The 15563-nt window shown below is 36.6% G+C and overlaps 1 protein-coding gene across 2 annotated transcripts in view; it reads right to left on the reverse strand.

Annotated features, from left to right (window-relative positions):
• Positions 1-904: 904 nt before the first annotated feature.
• The window catches only part of ASCC3 (activating signal cointegrator 1 complex subunit 3), a 358207-nt gene continuing 343548 nt past the window's right edge, over positions 905-15563 (reverse strand). For both annotated transcript variants that reach the window (XM_049654058.1, XM_049654059.1), the window contains 5 exons: positions 12724-12875; positions 10888-11035; positions 6723-6932; positions 4590-4765; positions 905-4508 (listed from right to left, as the gene is read on the reverse strand). In XM_049654058.1, the coding sequence (XP_049510015.1) occupies positions 4361-4508; positions 4590-4765; positions 6723-6932; positions 10888-11035; positions 12724-12875 (834 nt within the window). In that variant the 3' untranslated portion in view covers positions 905-4360. The remainder of the gene's footprint in view (positions 4509-4589; positions 4766-6722; positions 6933-10887; positions 11036-12723; positions 12876-15563) is intronic.

The raw sequence follows: 15563 nt of genomic DNA on the forward strand, positions 1-15563 counted from the left end.
CATTATATGATCTGGGTACTGTTATGTTTCTATAATTGATTGGAATTGTCCACGGAGAATGTTCTTTGCTGCAATCCAAGGATTTCTTCAATGTTTCAGTTTCTCCAAAGGCCACTTGAAGGGTAATGTGTTTTTAGAGGAATGCATTTTTCTAAAGTATCAGAAAATAAGATTGAGGTTTTACTAAGATGTCCATATTATTCTGATGGCTCCTGCTACAAACAGCACTATTGGAAGCCAGTGGCATATTTTTTTCCTCTTATTTTTGGCTAGAATTAGGTTTCAGAAGTTGGATAAAATGGTGTAAAAACAGTTACTTCTGAAAGAAGAACCAAATATTTGCTTTTAAAGGGAAAGGGTTTAGGTTTTTACTGAATACACTCAAATTGATTTTCACGCTTTTACAAGCATGGGAGCAACACAACTCCCAGGGAAACTGGACAGAGTAGGTATTGCTTTGCAATGTTAGGAAAAGTACACAGATGCTATTAAGGGAGTTTTAAAACTTGCTTTAAAATGTCTTTCATTCTGGGTGCCACATACCTTGCACCCAAATACTTGGTGAAAGTGTGAGGAGCTCCCACACCGTTGTTCTCAAAACCTGTTCTATTTCCAGAATAGTCCCTGTTTCTGCTGACTTGGACATCGGAAATGGCCCTTGGGAAGACTATGAAAGGGTGATGTTTATCCTCAGAAACCAGAAGGGGTAGAAATGAGGCAGTCGGACCTCTCTTCCATTCGGTGGGGCCTCCATGTACCATTCACTACCCCACCAAAGCACGTCCCCAGAAACTATTTTCAGAAAAGGCCCACTGTAGGAATCCTCATTCCCATGTACGCTGAGCTACAGCTGAAATTGCTCATGCATTTGTATTTGTGGAGGTGGAAATACTGTAGCACAAAGGAATGAAACACAAGTGAATCCCTCTCTGAGCACAAAGATTTTATTGTTTTTGGTGGGGTAATAGCAATGGTGGGGTGGGCTCTTAGTCATAAAATTTATCCTGAGGATGAGTTTGTTTACAATTTATCACCTTAGGCTTTCATTTACCTTTTATTTACTCTTGACAGCTGTTTATCATTTTCTAAGCATTTTCATGTAAAAGATTAAATGAAATTGACAAAACACTTGCTGTACCAGACACTGTGTATACAACAATGAATGAAGCTCACTGCCCTTATCACAATGGAGCCAAATACTATGAGAGGAAGTGCAGGCAGGTATCATCTCTGTTTTGTAGGTGACAAATGGAAACAGAAGAGTTGATGGAATACATTGTCCTAAATCTTCTAATATATGCTTGGATCACCAAACACAACACAGGGGCAAGGTAGTATTACAGAAACATAATTAAAACAACAACAACAACAACAAAAAACTCAAAACCAAAAACCAAAAAACCCAAACCACTTCTCTTGATACTGCAAGCCTAGCTTTTCTTTCCACTCCATACCTATTCCTTCTAGACCCTTGGTAAAACTGTGCTGTAATGGGAAATAGAGCCTATTTTCTGATAATAGCCAGCTGAAGTAACACATGTAAAGATGCACATTCCTGATAGACCACCTATTTGTTTTGGTATTGTAACTGACAAGCTTATTTAAAAGCTTAATTGAAGTCACTGGCTTTCTTCGTTAGAATGACTGTTAGACACCCTTTGTAGTATCAATTTCAGATTTTGAAGAGGTATGCAATGATTTGTTTCCAGTGTGATCTGGAGTTTGGTGGAGAGACAACTATAATGTTGGAGTAGATAACGTTTGATTAGTGAAGGTCTCTGACAGTAGCCTGCTTATTCATTATTTTATATTTGTGTTGTGAGAGTTTCCCCCCACCCCAATCCAAACTTCCTCTTCTGTACTTTACACCCATTTTATTTTTTTGCTGGTTCACCATGGTTAGTACTTTTTTTTTTTTTTTAATAACCCTTGCATCAATTTGACTAAAAAGCAGACACAAACCTAGACTTAGACATCCAAAAAAGATTTTTCCCTTTAGACCATTACTTTTAGAAAATATGCACCAATTCTGATGTGTTGCCATGAAGAACATTTTTGGAATCTCCCTTTTCTGATGGTCTTTGGTGTCGATTTACAAGCCATGAAAAAGGCAGTTTCATTTTTATGGCAGTCAGCATTACTCAGTGTTAGCCTTTTCATTTGCAGGAATTATGTGGTTATTTCAGAAGCTCCATTCCCTCCTGAAAAGTGGGCACTTTTGAGGCCATTTGGAAATATGGGCCTGATTGGCTGTAGGGAGTTTGAGAACTGGCTCCAGATCAGTCCTCCACATCCTGCAAAGTGCAGTCTTCTGATTCCAAGGTGGAAATCTCGAGAATAAAATTCATCTTAGATCAGTCCTGCAACCCTCAAAACATTAAAAACTGCTTCCAATATGACTTGGAATCAAAGGGTGCAGTCATTCAAAGTAACTGTATTTGTTTTCAATGGATAGGCATGGTATCTATGTAGTTTAAGAAGTCCAAATAAAAGATAACAAGTAAGTGAACAAGGATTTGGAGATTCAAATAATTTTTAATGAGAGGGAGGTGCTGTGATTCTGCTCAACCAAAGATGGATTACAGTCCATCATCTTTTCCAGGATGTCTCTGTAATGAACTGGTTAATATTAATTCACAGATACAGCGTTACTCATGAAACTTTAAAAATATTTTCTGAATTACAGGCCAAATGAAGAGTAACAAGAAAAATGTAAGCATCCATTCAGATGTGGCTGGCTGTGTGTGCTTGACCTTGGGTAAGACTGGAAGCAACCTCTGAATAGTACTCCAAGATCTCTCAAACTGACATGCAAAAGACTAGGGTAGAAGTTTCAAGCGAGGTAGAATCCTTGAAATCTCATTAAAGGCCTCAAATTGGAAGAATTTTATTTTCCAGGAGTAGTATGGAATCCTTATGACGGAAAGTGAAAGGGCTGAGGCTGAAATTATGGGAGTAACTTTCTAGACCCTGCAACCATTCTCCATCACTTAAAATCGACAACCTGGAATCAATAATCATTCTTAGAATTTTGAGGACCTTAAAATGATCTAAGTAGAACTCATTAAACCAAAAATTTTTATCTCCTTGTTTTGCTTAGATTTAGAATTTAGATTTCTGAAAGCAGAAAAAGAAAGCTAATATAAGGGCTCAGTACATATCTTAGAAGCTAAGTTCTTTTATACTTAGTAATAATCAAAAAATTTAAAACTTTCTTCAGATTTTTCTTTTTAAAAAATTAAGGTCATGAAATAATTTTTACCTACTCATTTTGGATTATTTCTGAAAGAGAGAAGGCTCAGAGTTATTATCAGTTCATATGCTTCAAGCATATGGAGTTCCTGTTTAGGGCTACTTTCACTGTGAATAGTCAGCCGTACTGATGGAAGACAGACAGACACCTGGTAAGAGAAGACAATAAACCCTCAGGCTGAAAAGGCTTTATGATAATTTGAAGTTTTACAATAACTGTAGTACCCAAGATCCATGCTACATAACAATATTTCATTCTTCTTTTCCATAAATAATAAGTCATCATGATAATAAAACTACGTGGTCTCTCCATGTTATAACACAAGTTACACTGTACTTCTCACCTTGTATAAATAAATATCAGAAAGAGTATAGAAGTAAAGTCTTGAAGCAGAGGTAATGAAAAGAAGAGTGGGGGGAACAAATGGGAAGGAAGCAGGCGAGATAATTGAGTCAGCTTGTCTTGAAGTGGCACTCTAAATATTTTATTTCCACCAGTTATAGTATCCACATTTTCTAAGATCAGTATATTTTGCTTTCCTTATCATCACTGGGCTCTGCAATATAATTTTACATCATATATTATTAACATTTTTGACTATAAGAAATTCTTGAAACTCCATGTGATCAAAGTATAAAATTTGCTAACAACCCATATTATATGTCTCCATACAGATTTGTCTTATGTATTTTATGCTGCAGGGCTAGAAATCTGTTACAACAAATCCTAACACTGTCATGTCTCAGTGTAGTTTTCCTTAGAAAATAAGAAACCAACATTCTTGTAAACATTACACCATGAGATGTAAGATTTGATGGATAATTCCTAAATATCATCTCAATATACACAAAAGGTTTTCCTACACATGTGTTCATTTTACATATCAAGAAACTCATGAAGACAACATTTTGAAAGGCAACATTTGTTAAAAGGCCACCACAGCTGACTTTGTGTTGCTGGAGTCAATACTGCAGCCACCGTCAATTTCCTGGGTGTCTTGAGGTTAGAAGTTGATTCCACCAAGGCAAACATCAAGCAATTCGACTTTGTCTAGATGAACAGCCAGACTTCTTAACCAATTCTCTCAAATGGACTGTTCGGGTCAGGTTACTTCACTTTCAGGTCAATCAAGGCATCAGAGACCTCCTCATTGACCTGGGCAGAAATACTCGCTGGTGTGACATTGAGATGAATGTCATACTGCTGGTCCAGGCCAAGGTAGCAGTCGCTCATGAGATACAGTGTGTAGATATACCTAAGTATAAAAACAGAATGAAGTGTAAAACAACAGTCATATTTAATTCTTTCAGAACTTGGGTGGTGAGACCCTGCTTACCTTCCAGGTAGTTCCGGAGTATAAAAAGAAATGGAAACAACGTGATGGTTTCGAACATATCCCACTCTTTTCAAAGCAATAAGTTCTCTCTTATCCACTTCTCCTAATATCAAAAACCATCCTTCATCTTTCAATTTGGGAAATCGGGGGGTAACTGCGTGGCTGTCTTGCTTTCCCTATAAACCAGAAAAAAAAAGAGATAAGACATTAATAATGTTAGACTTTCTATGCCCTTCGGTTGTGGTTAAAAGGCTAGGTTGTTTTCCTTGAAGGCCATAAATCTACGCAGTTCAGTGTTATCTATCTGGGATGTTTTAAATTTTATTGTTTGGTGTTTTTGATATGCTATCACCTGCCACTTTTCAGGATTCTCAAAGCACATTATAGACACTACTTTGTGGCTATAATCACCAGCATATTTGGCTCAGTTAGAATAGAAAGCCCTGAATCTTAATATCAAATTAGTAAATTCTCCCATCATTCTTATAAATGATATTAGTACCCTATTTGAAGATGGACGAATTGAGATATAATCATGTTAAACAAATCTTCCAAAGTCTTATTCACAAGAAACTGATACCTAGGGGAAAAAAGACAATCAAGACTAGACCTTGGACCTCAAGATAGTAAGCACTATATCATATAAATACCTTCCCTCAACCCAAGAATCAAACTCACATAAAAAAGCATATATTCTAATATGGCAATATTAAAAAATCCTTTCTTTGAGTAATGGGAAATTGTAAGCCAAGTGATTTGTAAAATGCATCAATCACCACAATCCAAGATCAGATATCGCCATAATGGCAGCACTTGAAGTCTTTACTTTAGATCGATTTTACCAAATACAAGATTTTAGTGATTCTTTAAGACACTGGCATTATGGCATAAAATGTACTGATAATGACATGCTTTCAATCAGACATCATTAAATATTCTAGAGGGAGATGTTGCACTTAAGACATTTTAAAAGAGAAGTCTGAGAGCAATGCATTTTTACAGCATTTAGAAACAAAACTGAGGGTTTTTCTAGCATGATTAAGGCATGATTAAATTTTTAAGTAGTAATACTAAGGTAGAAAAATTGTAGTTTTCCCCCATGATTTTATCTGTATGATTACTACCATATTTTTTTGTAAGTTGGGATACATTAAGTCTTCTAAAAATGCTCATATTAGAGCCCCTACACTGCCAGAGGCCAATCGGTTTGAACTTACACTGACTGATTTTTAGCATTAGAAATTAAGTGAGATGGGACCTGAAAGCACAGCACTAAAAAGATGTAACAGAAAGCTACTTGCCATTCTGTGTTTGAAACAGAGTGGACCGTACTCACGAACAACCACTTCATTCCTGAGGGCTTATTTTAGATTTGGCACTGGGTGAAACAGAAGACAAATCCTTTCTTATTTCAATTATGGTACTAAAAACCAATCTGCCTACATGCTGTATGCTAATATTCTTAGAGGCCCCAATATTTAATATTTGTGTCATAGGTAACAGAAAAAAGCACAGTAATTGGAAATGAACACACTTTAAATTTTTGACCTGTATGAGCATTGACAACGCTCTCTCACAGGTATTATGGTGAAGGAAACAAGCAGATGTGGCATCTGAGGCGCAGAAAAGCTTAGTGTTTTACTCAAAGTCACAGAGCTAAGTGGTAAAACTTTGCTCCCATGCAGCCAAATGCGGTCCCTCCATATCAGAGTGCCCCAGGGCAGTGCTTCCCAAACCTGCAAGTCCTTAAAAATCATTTGGGGTGCTGGGTAAAGGTACAGATTTTGAGACCTCTCCCCCTGAGATTCCGATGCAGTCACTCTGATAAGTATGGCCAGGGAATCTGCACTCCAAAAGGCATTGCAGGGAATTCTGCCGGACTGAGTACATAGACCATATGAGAGCAGTATGTCACGCAATGTATTATGTAAGGTGGATATTCTGGGGCTGAAAAATGGCACATGGGGAGAAATGATTGATTTCAGAAGACTGACTCTTGCCGCTTAAGGCCAGTTGAGAAAGCAGGATTCATGAATGACACGGACACATTAGTAATATAAAAGATATGTGTGTGTGGTGGTGCATGCCGGTGTCTGGTGTGAAGCATTTGAGAATGGAAACCAAACACTATACCTTGTGGAACCCAAAGTGGACTCTCTGCAAGCTGACTTGAAGCACATACTCTTGATCAGCATGCAATTTGATCCACCTGTTGTCATTTCGTTTGTCTGAAGTCAGAGTTGTGATAGAGAGTTCACCATGTCCTTCCACTGAGTCATCCCACCAGCCTTTAACACTTAGGCCAACATCTATCACCGGCAAGTGGGATAAGAAATTCCACGCCTGAATAAAAAAAGAGGAAAAGATAATAAAGGGATGGTTAATGTGAAATGCACTGATCAAGTAAGAAATAGTGTGCTTTGAAAAAAATCAACCTTTTTTTTTTAAATGAAATTTATTGTCAAATTGGTTTCCATACGACACCCAGTGCTCATCCCAACAGGTGCCCTTAATGCTTACCACCCACTTTCCCCTCCCTCCCACTCCCCATCAACCCTCAGTTTATTCTCAGTTCTTAAGAGTCTCTTATGATTTGGCTCCCTCCCTCTCTTTTTTTTTTCCTTCCCCTCCCCCATGGTCTTCTGCTTTGACATTAATTCTAGATTCAATGCAGTTGTGAGAATTAACACAGAGAGATCCTGTGCACCAATTTGCCAGTTTCCTCCAATGGTAGCATTTTTCAAAACTAAAGTACAATATTAATACAGGATATTGACATGATATAATCCACAGCTCTTGTTCAGATTTCCCAGTTTTTCTTGAACTCATTTGTATGTGTGTCAAACTAGTGTGCTTTTGCTCTTTGTAGTTTAAAGTCTTTATTATTATTTTTTAACGTTTATTTATTTGAGAGAGAGAAAGAGAGAGAGAGAACAAGCAGGGGTGTGGGGTAGAGAGAGAGAATTCCAAGTAGGCACCCTGGTGTCAGTGCAGAGCCTGATGCGGGGCTCTATCTCATGAAACATGAGACCATGACCTGAGCCGAAATCAAGAGTTGGACACTTAACCAACTGAGCCACCCAGGTGCCCCTAAAGTCTTTTTAAAGGCAACTAAAAAAGTATTAATCATTAGCTATACTGTGACTCCTTCACTGTAAATCCCTCCTAGATATTGAGTGGCTATGGTCTATACTAAACAATAAGTCTAAAAATGCTTGTTTTTAAACTTGTTTGTTTTAGAGAAGCATCGGATCTAATATTTACATGACTTCTAAGGCAGAGAGCATTACTTGGGGATATAAAGGCAACCTGGAAAAAAAAAATGTTGTGATGCAGTTGTTGATGTCACTCAGCATCATTCATTGACTATTGTACAAAAATTTTTTTTGTCCATATTCCAAATTTATTCTGAAAGGAAAACATTCCTATGTGTCTGTATATCATAAAGAATCCTGTAAGTCTAGGGTCCTTCTGGAAATAACTATGTATTTTTGGCATTATATTGAGAATACCAATTAAAATGATGCATTTTAAAGGGATAGAAAATATCTTACTGATTTCATTCTTGCTCTTTAAATGGAAAGATATTTTGAGAAATCAGTATGCATATATCAAGTGACATCCTTATTGAATGAATGAATGAATTCCTAAGTCTACAGAAAGGATGTAACAAAATAAACTTAATGTTATCATGTTACTTATTGTCATATTTTTCTAATATTTATAACTATGTGGCAATATCACTATCAGTCAAGAAACTTCTCAATATATTGGTTGTTTTAATCAGTTACTAATCAGTTACCTTTTAAGTTAGTTTTTAAGAGTACTTTAATTTTGGTTTTTCTTTTATTTCTTAAATATATACCATAGATTTCCTTATAGGCTTTGATTTTCTGTTTGCTAGGACTTTTAGTGCTGCCGAGTACACCTAATTGAAATGAAGTAGCCCTCATGAATCAAACTACCCCTTAGGAATTCAAAAAATGTAAATCCAATGCAAATTTTCAATCCAAATACAATCCTATAACTTGTCTTGTGAATCTGAAATGATGTCTGGAATAGATCTTGAAATAGTCAAGGTACAGAGTGGTCTACACTGGGCTTCATTCAAGGTAACAGATGGCCCTATCCCCTCCTAGAGCCAACAGTCATTGAGTATAGAAGCTATACCACTTGATGTTCTAAGACTGGCCAGAGTGGAAAAGTGATCAAGGGGACACTTAATACACAATTTCTGTAAAGCATTTAACTTTGTGAGACAACACAAACAACAATTACTACAGGAAGCAAGACTTCATGTTTCTTTACTCGTACTATTAAATTAGTTACCAAGAGGTGTTTCCGGTTATTAGCAACTCATTGGGATTTTACTTTATAAAGCCCCCAAAAGTCAAATCTGGTTTTCATATATATGTAATCTTTCAGTAGCGCTTAAATATTTTTTTTTTCATCGTTGGTGTGTACACACATACTTGTTGGGTGTGTGTATGTATACACACACATATATACAAAAAAACATAAGCTATTTTTAAAGAAATTGCTAAGACATTTCAATACCAGCCAAACATATTTATCTGAGGATTAATCTTCATCTATTGAATCAGGCAAGAGCATTGCCATGCATACAATTATTTAATTAGCAGCCAAATCCTCTGCCAGTCAGCAGCCGTTCCAGGCATACTGATGGGGTAGAAGATGCAAATCTCACAGTCGTACTGCTTTTTCTCATTACTACTGCAATTAGCACTTAAATTGATGCTTTAAACATACTAATTTCTGGAATAATTCAGGATTTGTATGTTACCTGGGATCGCCTCACTGCAGAGCCGACACCAGATTGCTCTGCAAATTGAAGCACTTTTGAGCCAAATAACCATCATCATATCAGACTGAGCCAATTTGCATTTGGTTTTAAAGATAACAGAATGGCAATTTATGCAAATAAATTAAGTAAGTTTACTTCTGAGTTCTCCCTGAACTAATTATAACAATGTTCTAATTTTTCATCACATCTAAAATTTGGCTTGAAATCAATGTATGTTAGGTTAGAAATCTGTTGTTGCTAACAGAAGCCTTGTTTTGATTTCAATATATTGTTTTTATTCATAATTTTGATGGTAATTTAGTTAGAAAGGTAGGCACTTATTATGAAAATTTAGGTTGTTTTTTGTGCCAATTTTGAGTTCAACAGAAATTGAACAATCAGACTTCACTGCCTGTTATACTTTTTCTAAGTCTTGCTCAAAACTAAGTTCCAATGGAAAAAAAGAATGACATGGTTTAGAAGTTTCTTTATCTTAATACTTACATTTGCAAGTCAGTATGCTAATTATGTTATAAATCCTGAATGTTTGACATGTTTAGGCTAAAACTGCTTAAGACTTAAAAGTCTATATATGCCAAATACTTCTGGCATCATTCATTCATATTTTTGGCCATTCCAAAGACTAGGTTTAGAGAGATGACCTATGTTGTCTTTTACAACACACATTTAGCTAAGTTATGTGGTACACAAAAAAGGGGTTTCTTAGAGAAATACTTTAGAACCTAGGAACAATAAGCAATTAAAATAAAGGGGGAGGGCATAAAAAAGTAACTGAGGGAATTGCATGAAAATCTACTCAACTGAAATTTATACCCAAGTGGGTAATATAGCCTAGTGACGGACAAGCTACTGTAGTCCTTTCTAAACTGGTTTAATACATTAATCAGTATTAATACATTAATACATTAATACTTTAATACAGAATCAACTTTGAATAATGCCAATGCTACTACTAATTATTGTCACTGTAACTATTTTTAATATTATTGAGCTCTATTCTATATTAGAAACTACATAACTACATTTTGTTTTTTAAATTTTTATTTTTGTTTTAGAGAGAGAGTGTGCACATGTGCTTGCACATGTGTGAGCGGGGGAGGGGCAGAGGGAGGAGGAGAGAGAATCTCAGGCAGGCTCCATGCTCAGTGTGGAGCCCAGTGTGGGACTCAATCCCACAACCCTCTCAGATCGTGACCTGAGCTGAAATCAAGAGTTGGACATTCAACTGACTGAGCCATCCAGGCGCCCCATGGAACTACATAAAGCAATTTATATAATAACATCCTGCTTAATTTTCACAAAACTTCATGAGACAGGCATGATGTTTTCATGTTCATAATCATGGCATATGGTAGACAGAATTTAAACCCAGATGAATCAGACTCCAAAACCAATGCTTTAGGTTAGAAAACTCTAGGTACAATTTCCCAGACAGAATAAGGAAGATTTGAAACACAGAAACAATGATCTTACCTGCTTCATTTTTACAGCTGTTAGCTCATTTTCCATCATCGAGCTGAATACATGGTCCTTCCCTCCACAGGCATGGACCAATTCAGGAAGGCACTCGATGAAGCCATGGCACCCAGTACGTCCGCCTTTTGTGCCTGTGCTCCATTTCCTGAAAAATAATATCAACACTAACTAATTCTTTCCTAGAATAAATGAGAATTCCTGACAATGATGGTTTACCTGATGACAACAGTTTTTTAAAATTAAGATTACTATACAACTTTTTAAAGGCTATTATCATGTTTCAAAATCAGCCAGCATTCTCTAAGATATCAATCCAAGGCAGTCTGGCTATTATGACATAAGATGTGTAAATCAAATGTGAGCTCAGTAACTACTTAGGGTTTATACAGGTAGGGGGTGAATTTCTATAGGAAGGCACTAATGTATACCAGTGCTTCCTGTGGATAAAGCACTGAATTGGAGCCCTGATATTTTTTTTAAAGGATGCGGGCAAATGTCTCTAATATAATTACTTGAATAAAGTTTTCATCTTAACTTTTTGGGAACCTACAATGAAAAGTACATTTGGGAATCTTTGAGATTTATGGCACAGAAACACAGTCCACCTAAATCTTACTATCTTGTTTATACAACAAGAAGAAAAATATGATTAAAATTATATTAATAGAGCTTTTTCAGGATGACAGCAAAGAGCTGGATGAAATCTCCTAGACCCCAAGCAGCTTTCCATAACAGCCCTGCGTGCTGTGTCACAGTAGTACTCTTATGTACCTACTTTACTGTTGAAACCCAACTCCCGTAACGCTTAGTACTGTCTTGGAAGGGTTCCTGAAACTGAGCTGCAGACATGAGGTATCTGCTTTTCTCCTCATGCCACCTGCTGCTGGTATGGCTCACTCTCTGAATATGCCTTTTAGTTTCCAGGACATCCCATGCTGGGGACTCAAGCACCATGGAAATAATTGCCTTGGCACCCAGTACACTTGAGGCCAACTGAGGGACTTTCCCTGGAGACCCCCATGTGTGTGTGAGGTTCTGGTTGGCCTCTGTGTCTAGATGCCTCAAATGAGTGCACGCCATAGTCTAGCTGACAGGCAGCAAGTACATGATGGTAGCCTACAGCCAGACTGCTTTCTTCTGTTTTTCGGTCTACATGACCGTAAACCAACATTTTAGCTGCAAAGTATTTCTCAACTGATGTGAAATGCTAGTGTGAAAGAAACACTTTTATTTAAATACTGCCAATCTTGCTTACAAGAGGTACTGTTCTTTTTTTTTTTTTTTTTTGCTAGAATTTTTGCAGCTATGTACACAGGACCTACAGGTTAAATAGTTGGATGATAATATAAACTCTTAAATATAGGTTATATCTTGAGCTGCTAGTATATACAACTACCCAGTTTTGGACATTTTGCGGATGTACGATTTACCTTTGACAATGGATTTCCAGATCCCTCAAATCTATTCTGCAATTAGAGCAATTGGTAATTCATTTTGGTTTTGATTACACAGCACTTTCATAACATCTTTTAAAATGAAGGCTGATATTGTAAAGGAATAAATGCAGTTAAAATGGAAATGTAGGTAATGCTGTAAATAGAAAACAATGTAATAGAAGGTTAAAATGAATTGTGATTCAGCTTGTGGTAGATGACCAAATCCCAACTGAGAACCTTATATCACTAGCTCATGTCTCCCTCTGGGAGACAGGCATTTTCACTGTAAAGAACCAATATCTTCTGCATAACATAAAATTTAAGCGATCACACATGTAAAGAAAATATTATTTTTGAAATAAAAAAAACCAGTCACATTGAAAATTAAAACAATTACCTGAAAATGTGAAGATGGTGGTGTTCTATGTTTGGTACTGAAAGAAGAGAAGAGTCTTTTAACCACCGACCCTGGATCACCATCTGAACCAGATTGGTGATATTCAGGGCAGTCACCAGCCAGCCCTGGTTTGCAGCCACATCCAACATTGCCTGAACAGGGGGAAAAATGCACATATTACAAGAATACCATGGCCCCTGCCCTCTCCATTGGGGATCTAATGTTAACCTTAACAAAAGGCAAACGAACATAAAATGAGCATGATACCTCTAAATTACTATTAACCAAAATAGAAACCAGAAAGTAAACCACAGTTGGATTGGTAGGAACAACCCCCAAACTCTCATAGCACTTGTACACCACTTCCTGTAAAGTGCCAAATATTTAGCTGTTTGTAGGGTAGCACATAGAGCCAGGAAATACTGGTACCCAGCAATAAAACAGAGAAAAACTCAATCTACTTTAAGAACAAATACCTATATAATTCACTGTATCAAGAGCACTGGAAGCTGGATTTAAAGAGTGAATCTCTGGAAGTCTTTTCCAAAGTTAGTATCAGTAATAGTAAGGCAATAGTTTTTTTGCCAGAAATTTATTTTCTCCAAAAAGTGGACTAAAGACAGAGCCTCCGTTTTCAATGAAAATAATATACTACACACTTACAAATAGGGCTACTGCCAGTGGTACAAGTGGAAGGATGAGAAACTATTCATATTAGCCTATACATTTAATCTACTGTTTTATGGACAAACAAACGGCTGCATTTGCTTAAGGCAAAACTAAACAGTGAAATCTTATTTAAACAAAGGAGAAGTTTACACAGGCAAAGCTATTTCAATTAAATTAGATTCTGGAGAATGCTGACTTAAAGACACATAAGTTAATATCATGATCTGAGGCAGCTACTTTATACAGTTTTAGGAGCGTACTCTCTTGTTTTTGGGAAATGAAGACATAAAGCTAAGAGAAATGAGATGTAGTAAATGCTTAAAATGATAGTTTCATGGTAAAGAGCTCACCAACAATAAAATATTTATGAAAATGTTGTAAAAACCTATTAGAATATTTTTGGAGATAATTTTTTAAGGTTTATTTATTTTGAGAGAGAGAGAGAGAGAGAGAGAGAGAGAGAAAGAGAGAGAGAGAGAGAGAGAGAGAGAGAGAGAGAGAGAGAGGGAGAGAGAGAATATATATCCCAAGCAGGCTCTGTGCAGAGCCTGACGCGTGGCTTGATCTAATGAAGAGTGAGATCATGATCTGAGTAGAAATCAAGAGTTGGATGCCTAACTGACTGAGACACTCAGGCACTCCTGGAAATAATTTTTAAGGCATATTATGCTACTAAAACTAATTTGCCATATTACTTAATACTACCGAGGCAGACACATTTTTCTTCTAAGTTTTGAATTTCCTATTCTGTGTTTTCTAGTTTAAGAAAGAGTACAATAGTTTAAAAAACATCTGGCTAAACCAGTCTGCTGTCTTTTTAAACACATTACAAGGAAATGGGTCAACATTTCTGGATATCATGGTTACTATGATGAAATGGTCAAACGGGGTTTTAGCACCCATGAGTCCTCTATATATGAAAAAGCCTCATACTAATGTAATACATACATTTATATGTATGTATATGTGTATATCAATGTGTATACTTGTATGAATGTACATGTTTATCAATCTAGGGAAAATTGGCTTCCATTCTTCCTGTTTCTCTGCACAGTTGATTAAAATACTCTGTTTTTCTTTGAAGCGTATGAGACAAAAAGATCATGAGGAACACTGTACTCAGACCAAAGGGGGAAAAAAAAACCCAGCATTAGTTCACAAGTCACAACTCTTGAGTTATGTAAGGGAATAGAAAAGAAAAAAGAAACGAATAATTATACCTAATGCAGATCATGATGGTGTTAGAAGTTGTAATGTGGGTAACTATGGCGATTTTACATTATAACTTGACTGGAAATAAATTCCAGACCAAAAGCTCACATACATGAAGAGCTCGATGGATGGACCATATGTTTTTAACTTTGAAGTTTTCATGATGAAGTTGAAAGATTTCATAAAATTTATGAGCATTCCCCACAATTTTTCATTGTATGATCCAGATGTGAAAATGTAAAAAATCATGCAAAGTGATTGCTTACATGAAGTAAATGAAAAGCCATGTCATGAATTGAAAACTATTATTTCTCTTGTTTTAATTTAGAGAAAAGGCAGGTAGGGAGATCAAGAATCTGGGATAAAAAAAGGTTTTGCAACCACCCAAATGTGCTGAGCCAAGTGTTGCTCTCTGCTCAATCACTCTCGAGTTGGGCCTGTTTTCTCTGCACCCCTCACCCCCCACCTCTACCACTGCCTTAGTGTAGGCCTTCATCACCTCTTACCTGGAATATTAATAACTACCCCTTTATTCTCATCTCATATAATTTTTCTTCAATCCATGTTTTATATGGTTACCAAAGTAAATTATCACAGAGATGACACTGATTGTGTCATTTGTCTGCTTACATTTCTTTGATGGCTTCTCATGGTGTAGAGGACAATGCTAGCTAGCACTTCTCTGCATGATAGTTCTGGTCTGTGATCTAGCCCGTCCTGGCTTATCATTCTGGCCCCTTTCTGTACTCCTAAAATAGCAATACTAAACTACTGCTATTTTCCCACTTTTGTCCTTGCTCTTAATGTTCTCTTTCTGCAAATCCTGCTCTACCTGTTTACTCAGGAAATTCTGATTCATCCTTCAAGTTTAGCTCAAATGCTACTTCTTTTTTTAATGTCTATTTTTTTTTTTTTTGAGAGAGAGAGAGAGAGAGGGAGAGAGGGAGAGAGGGAGAGAG

This window comes from Panthera uncia, assembly GCF_023721935.1.
Source record: "Panthera uncia isolate 11264 chromosome B2 unlocalized genomic scaffold, Puncia_PCG_1.0 HiC_scaffold_24, whole genome shotgun sequence".
Lineage (NCBI taxonomy): Eukaryota > Metazoa > Chordata > Mammalia > Carnivora > Felidae > Panthera > Panthera uncia.